Source organism: Opisthocomus hoazin, chromosome 6, assembly GCF_030867145.1.
Source record: "Opisthocomus hoazin isolate bOpiHoa1 chromosome 6, bOpiHoa1.hap1, whole genome shotgun sequence".
NCBI lineage: Eukaryota > Metazoa > Chordata > Aves > Opisthocomiformes > Opisthocomidae > Opisthocomus > Opisthocomus hoazin.
Window position 1 is genome coordinate 59,023,069 of NC_134419.1, and position 18,654 is coordinate 59,041,722.

An 18,654-nucleotide genomic window follows, 5' to 3' on the forward strand; every position below is an offset into this window, starting at 1 on the left:
GCTAGTCCAGACTTACGGAATATTCGGTTATGACAAGATGTTTGATGGCTTTATTTACATACCAGCTGTGCCACAAATCGTTTCGTACCTGAAACAAACTCCTAACGTTGTACCCTGCGAGTACCTTTTGCGAAGCACCAATTCACATTTCCCGCCGTTCCTGTCGGTACCTGCCGCTCCCGGAGCAGCCTTGTGTTCGGAAGCGCTGCCTGGATGCTCTAAGGCACAGCTGGCAAGAAGGCGGGGGGGAACACACACACACACGGGTTTATTTGGCGTGGTTTGGTTTGGTTCCCCAACTTTAAAAGAAACTCCTCTTTTTAAAGTGCCGTTGCAGGGCGGGAATCCCCCCTCGCTGCGGTTCGCCGCCGCTGCCGGGATGGCTCCCGACTCGGGAGGGGCTCCGCGCCCCCCACGGAAAAGGAGGGGTCGGCCGGGGGGCCCGGCTCGGTGCCGGCGGAGCACGGGCTCTGCGGCCGACGACAGCCGGGCTCTGCTCCGGGAGGGGGAGTCGCGGCGGGGGGGGAGGGTGCCGCCGTGCCGTGCCGGGGCGGGGCGGTGGCGGGGGGCTGCCGGCGCGGCTCACGGGGGCGGTGGGGAGGCGGCTCCGCGGGGCCCCGGCCGCAGCGGGATCCCGGGAGAGGGCGGCGCCCTCCGCGCCGGGGAAGGGGGGCACGGCGGCAGCGACCCCGCTGCCGGAGACAGAGCGCCTGGCCGCGGAGAGGTGAGCGGGGCCGGGGCAGGGCGGGCCGCGGCGGCCCGAGAGGGGGCCTGGCGGGGCGGGGCGGCCGCCGTGCCGCCGGCAGAGCGCGGGCAGCGCGCGGCGCAGCGGGCAGCGCGCGCCGTCCCTTCTTCCCGCCCCCAAAAGCTCCCGGAGCGGGTAGGGGCGGCGGCGAGGGGCCGTGGGCTCCGGGGCCGTGCCGGCGGTCGGTGCGCACCGAGGGGGCCCTGACCGCGCCGGGACCCGCTGCACCTGAGGCCGGGCCGCCGCGGGGGTGGGTTTGCCGGGGAGCGGGCGAGGGCACGGGGGTTGCCCCGCGGTGACGGGTGCTTAACGCCGCTTCGGCGCGGCAGCGAGGGGCCCCGGGGAGAGCCCCCCGGGCGGGGGCACCGTCCCCGGGCTGCGGGGGCCATGCGGGGGCGGCCGCCCCGGAGGTGACGGGCCTGATCCTCCCTCCCCGCTCCTCTTCTCCCGCCGAGACCTCTCGAGCATCAGCTGCCCGTTTCGTTGGTTACAGCTCTCCTCGTCCTTCCGACCTCGGCAGGCGGTCGGAGCGATCGCGGGGGGTTTAGGCACTTACCTAGGGTCGAATTGCTTGCAGGAAATTGATGAACTTTCTTTGGAATACCCCACGGTGTTATTCTCTGTTTGCATCTGACGCATGGATAGCCGTGTTCCTTAGCAGAAATTTCCTGCTGGTGAAGTAAGTTAGAAGCTGCTGTTGTTGTCACTTTAAAATGTCACATTGATGTTTACATCTGCAAATCCTTCCACGAAGAGGCTTCTGTAGGAATTTGGTCCGCTACAAATGTTTGAAGCATTTTAATGTCTTTATTTCATGGTCAGGCAGGTACACGTGAGAAATACATGGAAGAAATGTCAGTAAAAACTTGATGGAAGGCATGAGTTTTAAATAGTTTTATATTTTTAATATATTTGCTCTTAAATAAAAAGCAGTTGCACTCACGCATGAAATTTGGAATTTAATAATAAGTTATTGCTCAGGAGCTATCCCTTATTTCTGGCTTTAAAAAACGCAAAATTTAGTGCTTGACGGATCTAGTTACCATTTATTAAATATAATTGGTACTAGAGAGAGGGATTTATTTAGGCAATAGAAAGACTGGGAGATGAATTTTAATATTTATTTATTTTAATGTGTAATAGTATACCACAGCGTAAACTGCTCTTTGAGAAAGCAAATTTATTCAGTATTTAAGCATCTTCCAGTATTTCAAAGCAGAGCTGCCTTATAGAATTCTATAGAGATACCATCTTATAGAAAAAAATAGCTGTATAGCCACAGAAATATTAATGTGAAGTCAAACCATTACTTTAATATACATAATTACTTTAGTATTACATAATATAACCAGATGAGAAAGTACAAAACTAAATTCTGTGTAAAGTATTATAAATTGTTCAGAAGATTTTTCAGAAGAAATTACTTAGCTAAATCCTACTATGTTATAGGTGGATGTTTCCATGTCTGTAATGCTGTGAATCAGTTAATACAATTTTCCTACAGCACTGTCATATGTTGCTTGCAAATGCTATTAATAAACATCAGGTCAAAGAACAAAGTATTTTTTTGGGAAACAAATTGTTTTGGGTCAGACCTGTTTTAGTTTACAAAATTCACTTTCCATTAGAAGGATTATTTGTCTCATTGTAGTGTAAGATAAGTTGTTAATGTTGTTCCCCATGATTTCACATTACATAGTGTTCTTTAGCTCAGTTACTTGCTGTTATTGGAGTTAACATTATGTAGTAAGTTTAGCATTAATATATATATTAATGTAAATTAGTGTTACTTACCACTGTTGAAGAGAGCTCCAGTATTAATTATGTGAATGTGACTGCTCTTGGTTTTTAAATATTTCTTTTCAAATTCAGATGATGAACCTGCAAAATTGAAAAGATTATGTAGCTGTATGTATAGCTATGCTTATAGTTGTGAATGCATGTATGTGTGTACGTATATGTGTACACATATATATGTATGTGCTTACATACCAGTATATTAGTTTCCTGTCAGAAAGAAACATTTGAAAGGATATAATATTTTTTTTAAATTGAGAGCTACCATAAATAGATAGCGGGACTGTTAAACAAGAACATACCTTATATATCTTGAACATTAATCAGATAGCACCATTTCTTTTAATTTGTGAAATGGAGACATGAAAGTGAACTGTATGAAGAGAGAGGAGAAATGATTTGTGATTGTTTTCACAAGTTACAAATTTTGGTTCAGCCTGGTTGCATTTGGGTTGTGCTGGTGGTTGGTTGGTTGTTCTCTCTTCTCTGTGGCTACATGTAGGGAATGGTGGTTTTGTCTGCATGGATGCCTGGGTGAAGGAACAAATGCACAAATCAGTGTAAGAACAAATTTGTGTTAGCACAAATTGCCATTGTTTGGGCTCCTATATGTAGGTGTGAATCGAACAAGGATTTTTCTGAAAGTCAATACACACGTCTGTGTGACAAGTAACTTTCTTGCACTATTTTGACAGGTGAATAGTTGCCTTCTCTGTTCCCCCTCCCATGGAAGAAGTTTGTTGCTTTAAAGTGCTTGTTTGTTGTATTCTTTTTTGTATGTGAGAAAAGTAGAGGCATTTTTACATCTGCTTTCTCTCCCTTCCTGGTTGTCCCCTGTAAAATTCAAAACTCCTGTGTCATTTTGGGGCATTATGTCTATTGCTGACCGGTGAACAATGCCAGAGCAGCGGGAGTAGAAAACAGACCAAGTATCTGAGATGACCACTAGAGCACAATTCAGGTCTGGAATATGAAATACTGTGTGTTCTGAACTGAAATATATCCATGCAGTGCAGTGCATGTACTATGCAGCTGCAATTATGTTAATTCATAACTTTTGCAGTCTGATAATCATTAAATCTGGCTGGAGAGTTAAAACATGCCCTGTGTATGTCCTGCAGAAACCCTGTTTTTTAGATCTTAGGCCTTGAAACCACAAGAGCAAGGTGGTAGATAAAGGTGGTGCTTCCATTAAACAGAACAGTAGTCCAGTGAAGAGTCAGCCTTTCAGTACAGCGCACTGCATACAGAAGTCAAATCTTTGCAAGCCAGCAGACTACAGAGCTGTAGTCAGCTCCTCTTTATCCACAGGTGGACTGTCTGACTTATGAATGACTTGCGCAAGCCAGTACCAGCCACCAGGGTCCATTAGATCAGATGCAGTGCCAGACAGAAGTACTAATTCTGCCTCTGGGGGCAGCCCAGCTGGAAAACAGTATTGACATTTTGTGCATCATAGAGCCAAACTGCTAGATCCAGTCTGTCTGAACTACTGGGGTAGCTGAAAATAAAAAAGATTTCATCCTTTCTAATTAGGGCAGCATGGTATTACTATTGCTCGTTGTCCAGATTGAAATATCAAGAGCCCCCCCAGTGCCTGCGTTTCATTTCTTGTATTCAAGCACTGGGAGGTGTGGAACAGAGACCTCAGTGACCCTGTCACTCACGTTCCACCAGATTTAAAAACCCTCAGTTTACGATAAGATCTGCTAAATCAAAGAAGACTAAATGCGGAGCTGTGCAGATACTGTTGAATCACATATCCCAGCAAATTAGTATTAAACAGGCTTTCCTGCTACGTGGGATAGTCCATTGCTCTCCTACCCACCCCTTTGCCTGGCATGGAAAATGGTGGCAGTAGAAATAGGGGTTCAATGTGGAAATTTCCTAAGAGCATAGGGAAGTTTGGTGCTGAGCTGCCATTTGAAAGTCAGTGGGGCTAGGGTACGACTCTAGTGGGACTTGTTCAAATCTCAGTCATTTTTTCATCAGGCTAGGTCTGACACTCAATCTCGGGCATTTTGTTCCAGGGCTTCAGGTAAAGAGTGAAAATTGCATCCTTGTGGTGGTCTTGGAGTAGTGATTCAATCCACATCCACTTTGAAGAGGCATCTCTGCATGTCTGTGGGACCACTACCCTGCATCAAGAGAGAGCCCACTTCAGTTTTCCCTATTCTCAGAGAAAATAAGAAGAAACTTGGAAGCTTTTCTTTTAATCTGTGCTTCCAAATGGCTCCTGTATTTCAGAAGACTTGCTTAAGGCAAATGTGGAGCTTGAGGCATTGACTCATTTCCAGGCAGGGATTTTAGCTCTGTCTTCTTCATTATTCCCACTGAAGTTTGAGAGAATGTTCATAATGAAAAGATTTGGCAGCTTCATGATTCGCTAGGCTGGGTATCCAGCCAAGACATAATGATGGTTCATCAAGAGCTGTCAGCTTCCATTGCATGTACTGTGGATTTCAGGTGATGGAAGACAATCTGAAGACCACAGAGCCTTAAAATAGTAAGAATTGGAGAACTGCTCCCTAAAGGTATCATGATGATACAACAACAAAATTGTGAGCACCCCATAAGCTTGGAGGTCCCTGCTTCACAATAAAATCTCCAGACTGAACTCACACCCTAGAAGGGGCCAGTTTCTCTTATCTGAAAGTAGATACAAGGCTCTTCACTCCAAGCTGTCTCATAATCTTTTCAGGGGATGCTAGGCAGTGTGTTTCCCTGTTTCTGCTGACTATTTTTAGGGGTTTGACAGGTCCGAGTTGTGCAGCTGCTGTACAGGAGGATGAGAGAAAGCTGAGGGTAGAATCATAGAATGCTTTGAGTTGGAAAGGACCTTTAGAGGTCATCTATCCCAGCCGCCCTGTAGTGAGCAGGGACACGCCTGGAAAGACAAGGGAAAACCATTTTCATGCATCAGGCTAATTCCGTCCCAATTTTATTCCACTCTTTTTAGATTCAGTTAATCTCTGCAGTCAGCAAATTCCTCCTTGGTGCATAGTTGTGTTTCCCTTTGCTTCTTCCCAGATGCCTAACTCAGGCAAGCTGCAGGAACTGAGTCATGCCAGGAGTACAGGGGATATATTCAGAGCAGCAGCACATCAAGGACTGTGAGCAACTGAGAAGAGAGGTACTCACAGTATGCACTAGTGAGCAAACAATTCCAGTCTCTGCAGGTTTTATTATAATTATCTCAGTTACTTTATCAGTGCTAATTGCCTGTTCTTAATGCGTAGATGGGAAGGCTCACTGGCAGGAAAGGGCCCTCTTTGGAACAGCTGCCCCCTTGCTTCTATGGAGAATCATCTAGTCCACCCCTCCGGCCAAAGCAGGGTTGCCTAAAGCAGGTTGCACAGGACCTCATCCAGATGGGTTTTGAATATCTCCAGAGAAGGAGAATCCACAGCCTCTCTGGGCAGCCTGTTCCAGTGCTCCGTCACCCTCAAAGTTAAGAAGTTCTTCCTCGTGTTCATATGGAACTTCCTATGCTTCAGTTTGTGGCTGTTGTCCCCTTGTCCTGTCACTGGGCACCACTGAAAAGAGTCTGGCCCCATCCTCCTGACACCCACCCTTAAGATATTTCTAAGCATTTATAAGGTCTCCTCTCAGCCTTCTCTTCTTCAGGCTAAACAAGCCCAGCTCCCTCAGCCTCTTCTCATGGGAGAGATGCTCCAGTCTCCTAATCATCTTCATAGTCCTCCGCTGGACTCTCTCCAGTAGTTTCTCATCTTTCTTGAAGTGGGGAGCCCAGAACTGCACGCAGTACTCCAGATGGGGCCTCACTAGGGCCCATCTAGTACAGGCGGAGGAGAACCTCCCTCGACCTGCTGGCCACACTCTTCTTAATGCACCCCAGGATGCCATTGGCCTTCTTGGCAACCAGGGCACACTGCTGGCTCATGGTTAACCTGTCATCCACCAGGACACCCAGGTCCCTCTCCACAGAGCTGCTCTCCAGCGAGTTATCCCCAAGCCTGTGCTGGTGCATGGGATTGTTCCTTCCCAGGTGCAGGACCCTGCACTTGCCCTTGTTGAACCTCAACAGCCCTTGTTGTTCCTCTGCCATTCAGCCAGTTCTCAGTCCACCTCCCTGACCACTCATCCAGCCCACACGTCCTGAGCTTCCCTGTGAGGATGTTGTGGGAGACAGTGTCAAAAGCCTTGCTGAAGTCTAGGTAGACAACATCCACTGCTCTCCCCTCATCTACCCAGCCAGTCATGCCATCATAGAAAGCTATCAGACAGGTCGAGCATGATTTCCCCTTGGTGAATCCATGCTGACTACTCCTGATAACCTTCTTTTCCTCCACTTGCTTGTTGATGACCTCTAGAATGAGTTGCTCCATCATCTCTCCCAGGATGGAGGTGAGGCTGACCGGCCTGTAGTTCCCTGGGTCCTCCTTCTTGCCCCTTTTGAAGACTGGAGGAATATTGTCTATGGATTGTTTCTCAGAGATGGACAGGTTGCTAAACTAGAGACTTAGAAATAAGTGACACGTGACTGGTTTTCTTTCTTAAAAATCAACAGCAACTTCTTCCTTTCAAAGGTAATGTAAGACTTTTGTATGCTCTGCTTGGGATCTAATGGCTGTCTGAGGGATAGCAAATCCACAGCTGTTCATTCCAAATAAGCTGGAAACGGCAGCACATAGCTGTATGTGCCTGTCCTCTCCATGTTGTACAAAGTTCTTCACGTACACGGGATTTTCACTTCATGCCCTAAAGGACACATCTCTCAGACCTGTGCCCAAGCTGAAGCACAGAAGCTCTGTCTTACAGCAGCAGTGAACTAAAAGACATTGCTTATTTAAACTTTTCGTGCTTTAAAAGAAACTTCTCAGCTTGTAATTTAATAGATTTAGGAAACAGGTTGCAGTTTCTTTCAGGATTTATTTTGTGGGTTCTGGAATTACTTACTTATCTTTTAAAACAAGAACCCTCCATCCCTTTTATTTGATTTCCTGCCAGTTTCCTTCAGTTTTAGTTTTGATTATCCTCATTTGCAGTTCACGACTTGAATAAAAACAGAAGAAAACCTTGTATAGAAGGAAAGGAAATGTGTAAAACCTAAGAAGTGGATTTTCTCACTTTTTCATCTCTGATTCCCTTGGACGTCCTTTCGTGTTAAGAATCCTCAGTTCCTTATAACAACAGAGAATAATAAATGCTGCAGACAGAAGCACTCTGCCTGCATCAGCTCAATTCTTTTAATATCTGTAGTTTATTGTGCATGACACTGCATGACTGATCATGGATTCCTCAGACCGACAGACCTCCTACTGAAATCAAAGGCAGTTTTGGCAGTGGCCACAGGAGAGTATTGGCACGAAGTCGCAGGTTATACACTTCAGGGAAAACACTGTCACATTTTTGAGTAGAGAGGAGTAAGTTAAAAGGAGAAGGAAATGATGGTTCCAGAATTTAATATTTCTCTTTTTTTTTCTTTCAGCTTTGTTGACATGGCAAAGGCAGAGTTATCCCATTTATGTTAGTCCCTCTCTGGAGAAAAGTCTGAAATAGATCTAAAAATGGCTGGGGAGACTATGGGATGATGCTTTTCAGGATCAAATACTTTTATTATGTTTCATGAGTAACTTCTCTGCTGTTTATTTTTCCAACTAGGGTAATTGCTTTGAAAGTGACATCACTATATGCAAATTAATCCACAGTTAAAATAGAATGTAAAGGTGAAATAGAAGCAGCTACTGATTTTTTAAAAAAATCAAATTAAAGAGAAACAAGTTTTATTACCCTCTTCCATTTATAATTGTGAAGAGCTGAGCTAGCTAATTAAGTTCTGCCTGAGAAGTTTCTTCTCTTGCAAAGGTGATTAATTTGTTTCCTTTACATTTGCAAAGTCGATCATAATACTAAGCAAGTGTTATCAGTGCTTTTATGACCACCAAGAAACTCCAAATGATGCCACAGTTCAACATTGTCACTCTGGCAAGGAGGATTGGGCTATGTCCTATGAAAATAGGAGGCAGGGGAGTCCTTGCTCAGATTGGTCTTTCTACATTTGGGCATTTCTAGACATTTCTAAGAGGAGCTTGCAGTGACATCTGAAGGCCATACAGTAGAAATTCAGGGTTCTGAAAATTAGCTCAGAACTGTTCCTATGCCCTTCTCTCACTTCCCCTCTCTAGAAATGTATTTTTCTCATGAAGTGAGGGAGCTATGTAAAAACTTTTCAGGAAGGCAGAAGTTGTAATTCTAGTTAGTTAATGGGATGATACGCAAGTGCTAGGAAATGAGGACAGAGGAGGAGAAGGCTGTCTGCAGGATTCCAGCTTGGAAGAGCATTCAGGAAACCAAGAGATGACTAGCAATCCGTGTGCTGCTTCTGGCAGCAAGCAGGCTGGCAGCAGTTGCTGTGAGCACTATCTATTTCATGTGCTTTTTGATAGAACATCCACAACTGCATAATCCATAGGGAGTTGCCTGCCCATAGGTACTTGTCATTTGACAGATCTGTCACAATTCTCAGAAATCAAGATGCAAAATCCATCACTCGGGGACATGGTATACGTGTATCAGATACTCTCTGGTGGATGAAGACTTCATTAAACAGCAAGTCCCTAAACTTATCCCTATGATGAATTCACATCTGTGACCAATAAAATATGGAGAGTACCTATCGTTTAACAGGTGATCTGACTCTAATGTGCTCCTAAAGTACTATAAATATTCATTTTATTTTACCCTTTCAGAGTCCTGTGCAGGGGTGAGGCCAGAGGGATAGGAACTGCTTATACATGAGCAAGAACAGCAGGATTATGTTGCATGAGAGGGATCATGTCTCTAGGAGGCAATGACACTTCCAGCATTGGCAGTTTGAGGCAAGCATATCATTGCCTGCATGATACAGAGCAAAAGATACGACCTTCACAAATAGGTTTAGGACAGAGTTCTTTAAACTTTGCTATATAGTAGAAAGGAGTGAATTAGACGTGAGATTTGCACTGAGACTGGATTTAGAAGTAAACAAGAGCTCAAGTAGTGGGTTCATGGGTTGGTGTAGAATTACTATTCAGGTTCAAGTCTGAGGTTCCTGAAAACTATGGAAAGTTTTGCAAAAAAAAAGCATTCTTGGTTGTGGCTGAAGTTTTGGCTTTAGATTATAACCAAATGAAAAACATGTAGAGGGTAGTCTAGATTAAAATCAAATTTCCATCAAAAATGAGAGGTATTTCAAATTTATATTCTAGCCCACTTACACATAATCGTCCTCTGTTCCATCTCATTTCTGTCATCTGTTTTAAGTGCTGCAGGTGGTGCTTCTATATTTCAGCAATGCTAAGCTATCTACTGGTGCTATCAAGCTGTGAGGTTGCATCAACTATTATGCAGCAACCCTTCTGTGCTGCACACTGCCGTAGTGTAGTCATACACCTGCTGAACCCCCAGGAGAATCCAGCAGATGCCCTTCTGACAGCAGTTGGACCTGACCTTGCGCATAGCCCTTCCTCGGCTATCTCTGGGTTTGCGAGGAGTGGTCGCAGGACTGAAAAAAGCAGAGCTGATTTGGGTCCAGGGCAATCTCATGCTCATACCCTGTTGGGATTTACTCCTGTAAAGCGTCAATGAGTATTTTACTGGACTTACTAGGGGAAAAGCACAGGGCAGATTTAAGCTTGGAATACTGCTAAACTTCCCTCAGCTTTGCTGAAAAGGCTCCTCCATGGGCATTTTCCAGACACTATCATCCTCAAACTCGTGGGACAAAGGTGAACTCTATGTTAGTAAACTTTCTTAAAAAGTCCATGCAGCCTGATAAGTTTAACAGCAACAACCATTAAAAAGTGATTTTAAAAAGTCTACACTGTAGAAATACATTGCCTAAGCTGTCTGCATGTGTGTAGGGGTACCCTCTTTTATGCTGCAGCTGCTGAGTTGCACAATCCAGCCATATTTCAATGATGCCTGTAAAGCTTTTACAGATACTTAGCTCCCCTTCACCTCTTACTCCTGCTGTCCATGGGCCTTTTATCTCTCTTCAGCTCCTCTGTTGTGTTTCCTTTGCTCCACCAAAGTGTTCAGAAAGTAAATCAATTCAATTTCTCTCTCTCCTCTCAAGTTATGTTTCAAGACTTGGTCTTTACTTTTGAGGAGGTCAGTATTTCAGTTCTCTCAGAAAATGGCTGTGGCTACCAGAGAACCCCCTACCATTCCTCACTTGTGCAGGAGGCAGGACTTGTTCCAGTACTGTCCTGTGGATGAATCTGCGGTTTGCAGTGGAGACCTTGGAGCTAGGGATGGCCCCAGTCAGAAAGCCCAGAGGATGCAGTACAGCCCTTTGCAGAGGTAGTAGCTTGTTTTTGAAAGCAGTCATGCTTGCTCGCTGTTACCTCTCAGCTGGTGAACTTGCCTCTGTAACACAAGCGGAAAGCCCATCTGTGCAGAGGGAAGAGGTTTCTCGTGCTGTTTGGAGACTGTAGAAAAGAGATTCATCCTTTTACCTCTAATGATGTTTGAGAGTATCACCACTCTCCACTCTGAGTACCAGCAGCACATCATCAGCCTACCTCTGTTTCAAAAAAAGAACATGTAAATTTAAACTATACTCCCTCCCTGACATAACCCTGACCAAACCCTATAAAAACCAGTAGCTTTGGAGGCACCTAACCTCCTGTTTGAGCAGAGGGTGGCAGAGAGAATGACCCACTCATGAGAGAAGCAACTCGTGCCTGGCCGGGTGCTCAGACAGGCTACCACCACCAGGGACACGGGGGATGTCCTCCTGTCGCCTTGTAATGGGACACTGCGTTATACTGAGGTGTTACACTAGATGGTGCATTCGACAAATTATTTGAAGCACCTGCTCGTGCTGAGAGCTTCTGGCACAAAGCTGACCATAACAATCCTATTTGCTGTGTACACACAATACCTGCTTCTCATAAGTTTTCATGAAGTCGACCCTTCCATGCAAGAGTTGAATGCAACCACAGCTGCCAAGGCAGCACTTTGAGACTTTGGCATTTATGCCTCTAGGTTTGGGGGATTTTTTTTGCCCGTCACAGATCTCTGACTAATTCACAAGTCACTTAGAAACAAGCAAACCATAATGGATTATTGAGTTTGAGGGATGCTGGAGTTTGGATAGAGATCTGTTAGAAAATATCTGATATTTTTTATTAACGTGCATTTCCTGTATCCCATCAGGCTAGGTGAATAAGATGGAACTGAAGATGTGTACATATTGATTTATTCACTGGAGAATAAATATTGATTGATTTGCCTCATGGCCTGATACCTTTGCCATAAAGCAGTGCTTCTGATGAGGAGTGATGGCTCCCTTCCGCTTCCCAGAAGGGAGAGCTGAGCCTGCAGGCAGGCCTGGGGGACAGCACATACAGACAGTGACTCCTGTGTCCGGGGCATCAATCACTCCCTGTCCTTCCCTTTGGGTATGTGGCAGCTCTTCTGTATTCAGGGTTTGGGGCAGGGGAGTAGGCAGCACAGCACGCAGCACACACGTTGCTGGGAACTGTTGACACTTCCGCCAGGGGGGTCAGAAGAGCGGTTGCGGTTGGAGATTTGAGCTGCGGGTGTCTCTGGGAGCTGGTGGTTGCAGATAACAATACCAGAGCGGGACAACAGTGCTAAAGCGTGTCCTGCCCCTTTGTGAGTCTTGCTTAGGGACGTAGAGTGCGGCACGAATCACTAGGTGGTGCTGTTACACATAATTCTTACCCTTTTTCTTGGTATCCACGCATTTTCAGTCTTTGGAGTAATGGTTCTTCTTAGGGTTGGGTTTACGGTAGCTGTTTGAAAGCTGTTGAAATAGAAGTAGCAGGCAGCAGTAGCTAGCTGGAAGGGAGTGTAGCTTCTTCAGAGCCTCATATCTGTGCTTGACCTGACATTTCTGGAGGCAGAGACTGACTGCACACAGGTAGCACCTACCCTCTTCCTAGAAGTGTGTGTGCTCAAATGCAGCATCCTTCCCCATTGAAGACTCAGCTTTGAGGGCCCTGGATTCCTGTTTTCTCCAGAGTGACACCAGTGCACCAAGGCACAGCACTCTCCTAGTTTACATGGAGAAATTCAGATGAATTTCGCAGAAAGCGAAATCTTAGTGAGACGAGTTGCTTTCAAGGGTCGCAAGTGGGTAAGTGAAATAATGTCAGAAGAGATCAGTAATTTCCTGAATGTGAATTCTTTAGAAAAGGAACTGGCTCAAGTTCTAATTTGTTTCTAACCTTTTTCTTATTTAGGGAGACTTTTAAGTACTTTAGATCTCAGAATTCTTTTCTGATGGTTTGGAACTTTTTTTGGTGTTATTTAAAATAAATACGCCTTAACTGTTTTCATTTATTAAAAAGCAATATAGTTTAAATGGAAACACACACATACATATGAATATGTTGTGTGTGTTTAGATAGATCCTATATATTATACAAACGTACACATAGTTCCCATCAGTTTCTTCTCATGCCAATAATAACTTTAGGAAATTATTGGGAAACCAGGCAACGAAACTCATCGTTAACAGAAAGCAGAGATCCTTTCTATCCTCCTCTTAGTGACTAATCTCTGGCAAACTGTCTGGCCTTTTTTTACTGTTTTACCTCCCACTCTTTCTCTTGGTTCTCTGGTTTAGGCTTTCATCCTTCAGATGTTTACTACTTACTGCATATGTAACCGTGTATTTTCATATTTTCAGGGTAGGGCCTTAGACCTTGCCTACCAGGAAGAAATTATACTGAATTAACTGTACTGATTTATAAACTCACTTAGTTAAATCAGGGCAACTATCCTGAGCATTTTATATCACTTCAGTTAAAGTCATGAGTCAGTGAGTAACAAATCAATTCTGTTGGCAGTGAGTGAGAAAGATTAGACTGGATCTTCAGCCCTTCCATCTCAGTATTTATTAGGCTAAGGCCTCGTCAGGGCTTATTGTTGTTCTCTTTAATTTTCCCTGCCTAAAGGACCTGATCCAGCTCTTCAGGGCATAAATGAGGGATTTTTCCATGACCTCCATCGGGAACTGGAGATGGAAATAACTTTATTAAAAACCTAGAGAAGCTTAGAACGACAGCTCAAACCTGATGCCTCACTGCATACAGAATTCTCAGATTGTGGCTCATATTGCAGAAATCACTTCTGCTCTGAATAATGTAGTCACAGAATCACAGAATGGTAAGGGATGGAAGAGACCTCTGGGGATCATCTAGTCCAACCCCCCTGCCAAAGCAGGGTCACCTAAAGCAGGTTGCACAGGACCTCATCCAGACGGGTTTTGAATATCTCCAGAGAAGGAGAATCTACAACCACTGGGCAGCCTGTTCCAATGCTCCGTCACCCTCAAAATAAAGTTCTTCCTCGTGTTCATATGGAACTTCCTATGCTTCAGTTTGTGGCTGTTGTTCCCTTGTCCTGTCACTGGGCACCACTGAAAAGAGTCTGGCCTCATCCTCTTGACACCCACCCTTAAGATATTTATAAACATTTAGAAGATCCCCTATCAGCCTTCTCTTCCTGAGGCTGAACAAGCCCAGCTCCCTCAGCCTTTCCTCATAGGAGAGATGTTTCAGTCCCCTCACCATCCTCGTAGCCCTCCGCTGGACTCTCTCCAGTAGCTCCTCATCTTTCTTGAACTGGGGAGCCCAGAACTGGACAGAGTACTCCAGATGAGGCCTCACTAGAGCAGAGTAGAGGGGAAAGAGAACCTCCCTTGACCTGCTGGCCACACTCTTCTTAATACACCCCAGGATGCCATTGGCCTTCTTGGCAACCAGGGCACATTGCTGGCACATGGTCAACTTGTCGTCCACAAGGACACCCAGGTCCCTCTCCACAGAGCTGCTCTGCAGCAGGTCAGCCCCAAGCCTGTACTGGTGCATGGGGTTGTTCCTCCCCAGGTGCAAGACCTTGCACTTGCCCTTGTTGAATTTCATCAGGTTCCTCTGCGCCCAGCTCTCCAGGTTGTCCAGGTCTCCCTGAATGGCAGCACAGCCTTCTGGTGTATCAGTCACTCCTCCCAGTTTTGTGTCATAATGTTCTACATTCAGGGCAGGAAAATTAATCTCCTAAAGACAGCAATTTTTACTAACATTATGCTAAATGTATCACTGTACAAAAAGTCATAATCTGGTTTGATCTTCCCGACAACAGCAGATAGGTAAGATCTCACATATATTTTGAGATGGGATGAAAATAATCTTTGTGTCAATCTCCATAGATGTTGTGCATTCAGATTGAATAGACTCAGGACTCAGGTTATTTCTGGTTTTGTACTGGCTTAACCAGAAACTAGACTGATGTTGCACTTCCAAATCAAAAAGCACAGCTTTTTCAAAATGCTTTTTGAAAAGTGCTTGCTTTTTTGTTGTTTTTCTCCTTCTCTACTTTTCTTCACACTTATACAAACTAAGGTTAATAAATAAGAAGGATATCTGAGAATATGCTGAACAAGAATATGCTGAGTTCCACTCACTGAAGATTTTGCTTACTGTTCCCAAAGCTTCTTATTCCCAGCTGTAGAGAGTAGCAGTGTAGCAGGAGTTGAATTCTTGGAGTGTCTGCCTATTCCAGAACACAGTAACTCACTTGTTTACAAACCTAAGATATTGGTTTAGTGCAAAGCCTTTTTTCTCTTTCTGAACTGGATGTTAATAAAGCTGTAGACTCTGTAACAAACAATGTCGTGGCATGCTCTTACAATTCACCTACAGCTCCTGGAAGTCTTTGTACTGTAAGCAGTGATGCCCTCTTCCATTTACATCTCTATTCCAATTGCGATTTCTTGTTTATTTTACAGGTTTATGATGGAACTTACATCTTTGCCTAAGTTCCTTTGGACAAGTGACAACAAACTTCTACATCACCATTTTCTGGATATATTGGCTACTGTTCATACCACACAAGACATTCCTGAAGAAGTAGTTTTTGGACCATGCATACTCCAGAACACTCTGCTGGACACTGTAGCTTTTATTGCTCTCAAGTGTTCTGATACACGGAACATCCACTATGTATTTAAGGTAGGAGAAAGCAGCATTTAGTGTTAGTCACATCAAAAAGGGTTACATCATCCCTAAGAAGGCAACTTTGCCAAGGGGTAGATTGTTTTGTTCAGCACAACTAAAAGCTCCTTCAAAGGGGAGCTGTAGCCAGTGCATTTTGGATTTATGAGCTGTAGACTGGAGGGGCCTTAGTGAAAACTGTTTCCTTTGCAGGAAGAATACAAAGTCCCACTTCTATACTGATGATTGATGACCTGCTTCAGCACTGTCTGGGAATAGGAGGAAAGAGGAACAAATAGTTTAGAAACTTCACACTTAGATTTTGTCCTTACAAAGTACAAAGGAGGCTTATCAGGAGGTGTGACAGCCCTGTGAGAGCAGATAAGGAAGACCAAAACATTGTGCTGATTCATGCAGGTGGTACATTTGCAGCATTTACTGACAGATCTGAGCAAGCCTTAACCCAGTTTGCTCAGTTGTCCATAGAAGTAAAATCACAATGGCATTGATCTCAGCACAGGCTGTGTGACCTGTGGAAGATATCAGTGAGACAACTAGTCCACACGATCTTCAGGCAGTCACAACCTACTGCTGTTAGTACATGCACCTCTAAAGTTACCTTGTATATGTCTGTCTCTGTTACAGCTGCACTGTTCAACCACTGTGGAGAAGCCACAGAGATACGTCTGTGAAACAAAAGGAACTGTTGTGTAGGAAAAGACAGAAACCCCAGGACTCTGATGGAGTGTTAAATCTCCAGCTTTAGTTCTCAAATTTTTTGTTCCCTAGCCACTGTTTATCATAACATTTTCTTTTGGACAATGCATATTTTTCTCGCTGACTTCTTATTTTGGCTTTCTGAGTCTTGGTGTGCATTTCAGTCACCAATGGTCTAGATGAAGACAGGGAGGTAGTGTTTTACAATGTGAGGCAAGCAAATTTCCCACATGTTATGGCATGGATAGATCTGGGAGAGATCCAGGTTATCCTGATGTTTCTGTGCTCTGGATGGGAGAAATTCTAGAGAGTATGTTTGATACGGAAGATGCAGCTGTTGGGAGATACCTGTTTGACACTTTTGCTTTAAACAGATTAAGAACAAGAAGAAGAGTCTTCAGGGTTTTTTTGACTTTGTTTGAGTCTCTAGCACCAGTGTGCTTGCTTGGACAGTGTTATCAGTACTCCAGGAGAACTACAAGCTTTTTGGAGAAAGGTCTCTCCTGAAATGAGGCTTTATTTATGGAGTATTTCTCCTGGGAGTTTTGGAATGAGTGTACACTCAAGAAAGAGCCTCAAAGGGCTTCTGCATTGGAAGAGCCCTCCAGAGGGATCACTTTGTATTTTGCTACTGTTGAGCTAAGTAATTGTTATGCAGCCATGAAACTGGATGCCACAGTTGGCTCAGATCTCTGTCTTTTGGCAATAAATACATCAAATTCTGTGCAAGTAGCTGTTTCAGATGCAATAGTTGGTCCCATATCCTGTTAGCTACTCATAATTAAAAGTAAACCTTCCAGAAATCAGGAACTATTGTTAAACTCCTAACTCTGTATGTAGACAATTAATTAACAATTCGATCATGATAATATGTTGTTATCATGGCACTGAGGTGCAAAACAAAAAATGAGTTTTGATGTGCTGGCTATGGTACAAACAGAATACACACAGGAATGATTTGGCAAGGTATTCTTCGTAGCTGAGGTTCATGTTCATCATAGTTCAGCAGCACTCCTGCAAGGCTTTGGGGAATATTATTTCGAGCAAGGGTTTCCTCATCTTGGGCTTTTATGTTTAGTCCAAAAGGGCACTCTATGTTTTTTCTTTCATCATCTTTGAAACCCTAATTTGAACTCCTTGAGCCAATTTGTACTCTTGGGCAAAGAAAGTGCCTTGGCAACCACTGGCACAGGTGATTCTTTCCAGCCAATCATTTACCCCAGGAAAGCAAACTGGCCCCTTACAAAGCTGTCTGTCCTGCTGAGTTCCTCTGCCACTTACAGCTTCTTGTGTGTTCCAGGGAAGAGTCTTATTCTCTCCCTTCTCCTTCAGCCTTTATCAGGGAAGCCAGATTGCCTCCATAGCCCAGCTGTGATTGAGCCTGTTGTGCTGTGAGGCCTTTACCTTGTAGATGGGTGCAAAGGATTCATCTGAGGGATTGCCACCTCCAGAAGAGGGTGGACTTGCAGGGTTTGTAGTGTCTCCTAACACACAGGAAAACTAAAGCTGGCGCATGCTTCTAGTTGGCAGCACCTGGGTCTTATGTCCTATCCTTTACTCCTTCCCACTTTCTTTAAGCTGTTTGAGCTCTTTCCCAGGAGTCCTTGTTCCTGGGGGACCTGTGTTCACTTTGACTTTGCTTAGAGTGCCAGGTGGATGCTTGGTATTTCTGAAACACAGAAACTAATAAATGGCAGCCTCTGTCATAGCTGTTAGTTACAACCACTGTGTGTAGGTGCGTGTGCTTGTGTCGCTGTCAGACTTTTGTATTTCTCAGTCACTGTTAATTCCCATGATGTTTAGAGAGAACCAGTAACAGGGCATGCTAATTAATTTTCTCCCTTACACTAATTAACTCTTATCCTAATGATCGCTTAATGTTTCATTCTTGTATTCAAGCTACTAATGTGGTCATACTTTTCATGGTAGGTAACAGTCAGAGAAAGTTAAAAAAGGAGAAAGAAATAGGCAAAATACTGTTTCTGGTACCAAACCCCAATGAATGGCTGCCCTGCAATTAATGGAAAACAAAGAGATATACATTGCTCAGAGTGAAATTTAAATCATACTTGTCATTAGACATTTTTAATTTTCAAACTTCTTCCTTTCTAAACAATGACTTAGTGCTTAAAAAATTAGTTGAGGCTTTTTATGCATGTAAACGTTGCCCTTGATCATCCTGTGTTTCAGCCTCCAAGCTATGAAAATCTTCCCCATCTTTCAAATATTGCAGAGGATGTAGATCTGCTGTGGTAAACACCAAGGAAAAAGCTATAAAGAAATAAATCATTCCCTATTCAGAGCAAAATGCAATGAAGTAACTAAGATGAGAGCCTCACACTGAATGAGGAAGACAAAGCCAAACGTTTTATAGTTATATTATTTCCAAAGCGTGGTCAACCTGTGACTAAATGACTCAGGAGT

The 18,654-nt window shown here is 44.3% G+C and overlaps 1 protein-coding gene across 3 annotated transcripts in view; it reads left to right on the forward strand.

The window, feature by feature from the left end:
• The first annotated feature begins 641 nt into the window (after window positions 1-641).
• Window positions 642-18,654, forward strand: part of ZNF488 (zinc finger protein 488) — a 30,187-nt gene continuing 12,174 nt past the window's right edge. For 2 of the 3 annotated variants that reach the window (XM_075423338.1, XM_075423339.1), the window contains exons 1-2: window positions 1,262-1,424; window positions 15,309-15,531. In XM_075423338.1, the coding sequence (XP_075279453.1) occupies window positions 1,330-1,424; window positions 15,309-15,531 (318 nt within the window). In that variant the 5' untranslated portion in view covers window positions 1,262-1,329. Of the gene's footprint in view, window positions 725-1,261; window positions 1,425-15,308; window positions 15,532-18,654 lie in introns of those variants that run through there. The other variant, XM_075423341.1, reaches the window with a different exon arrangement.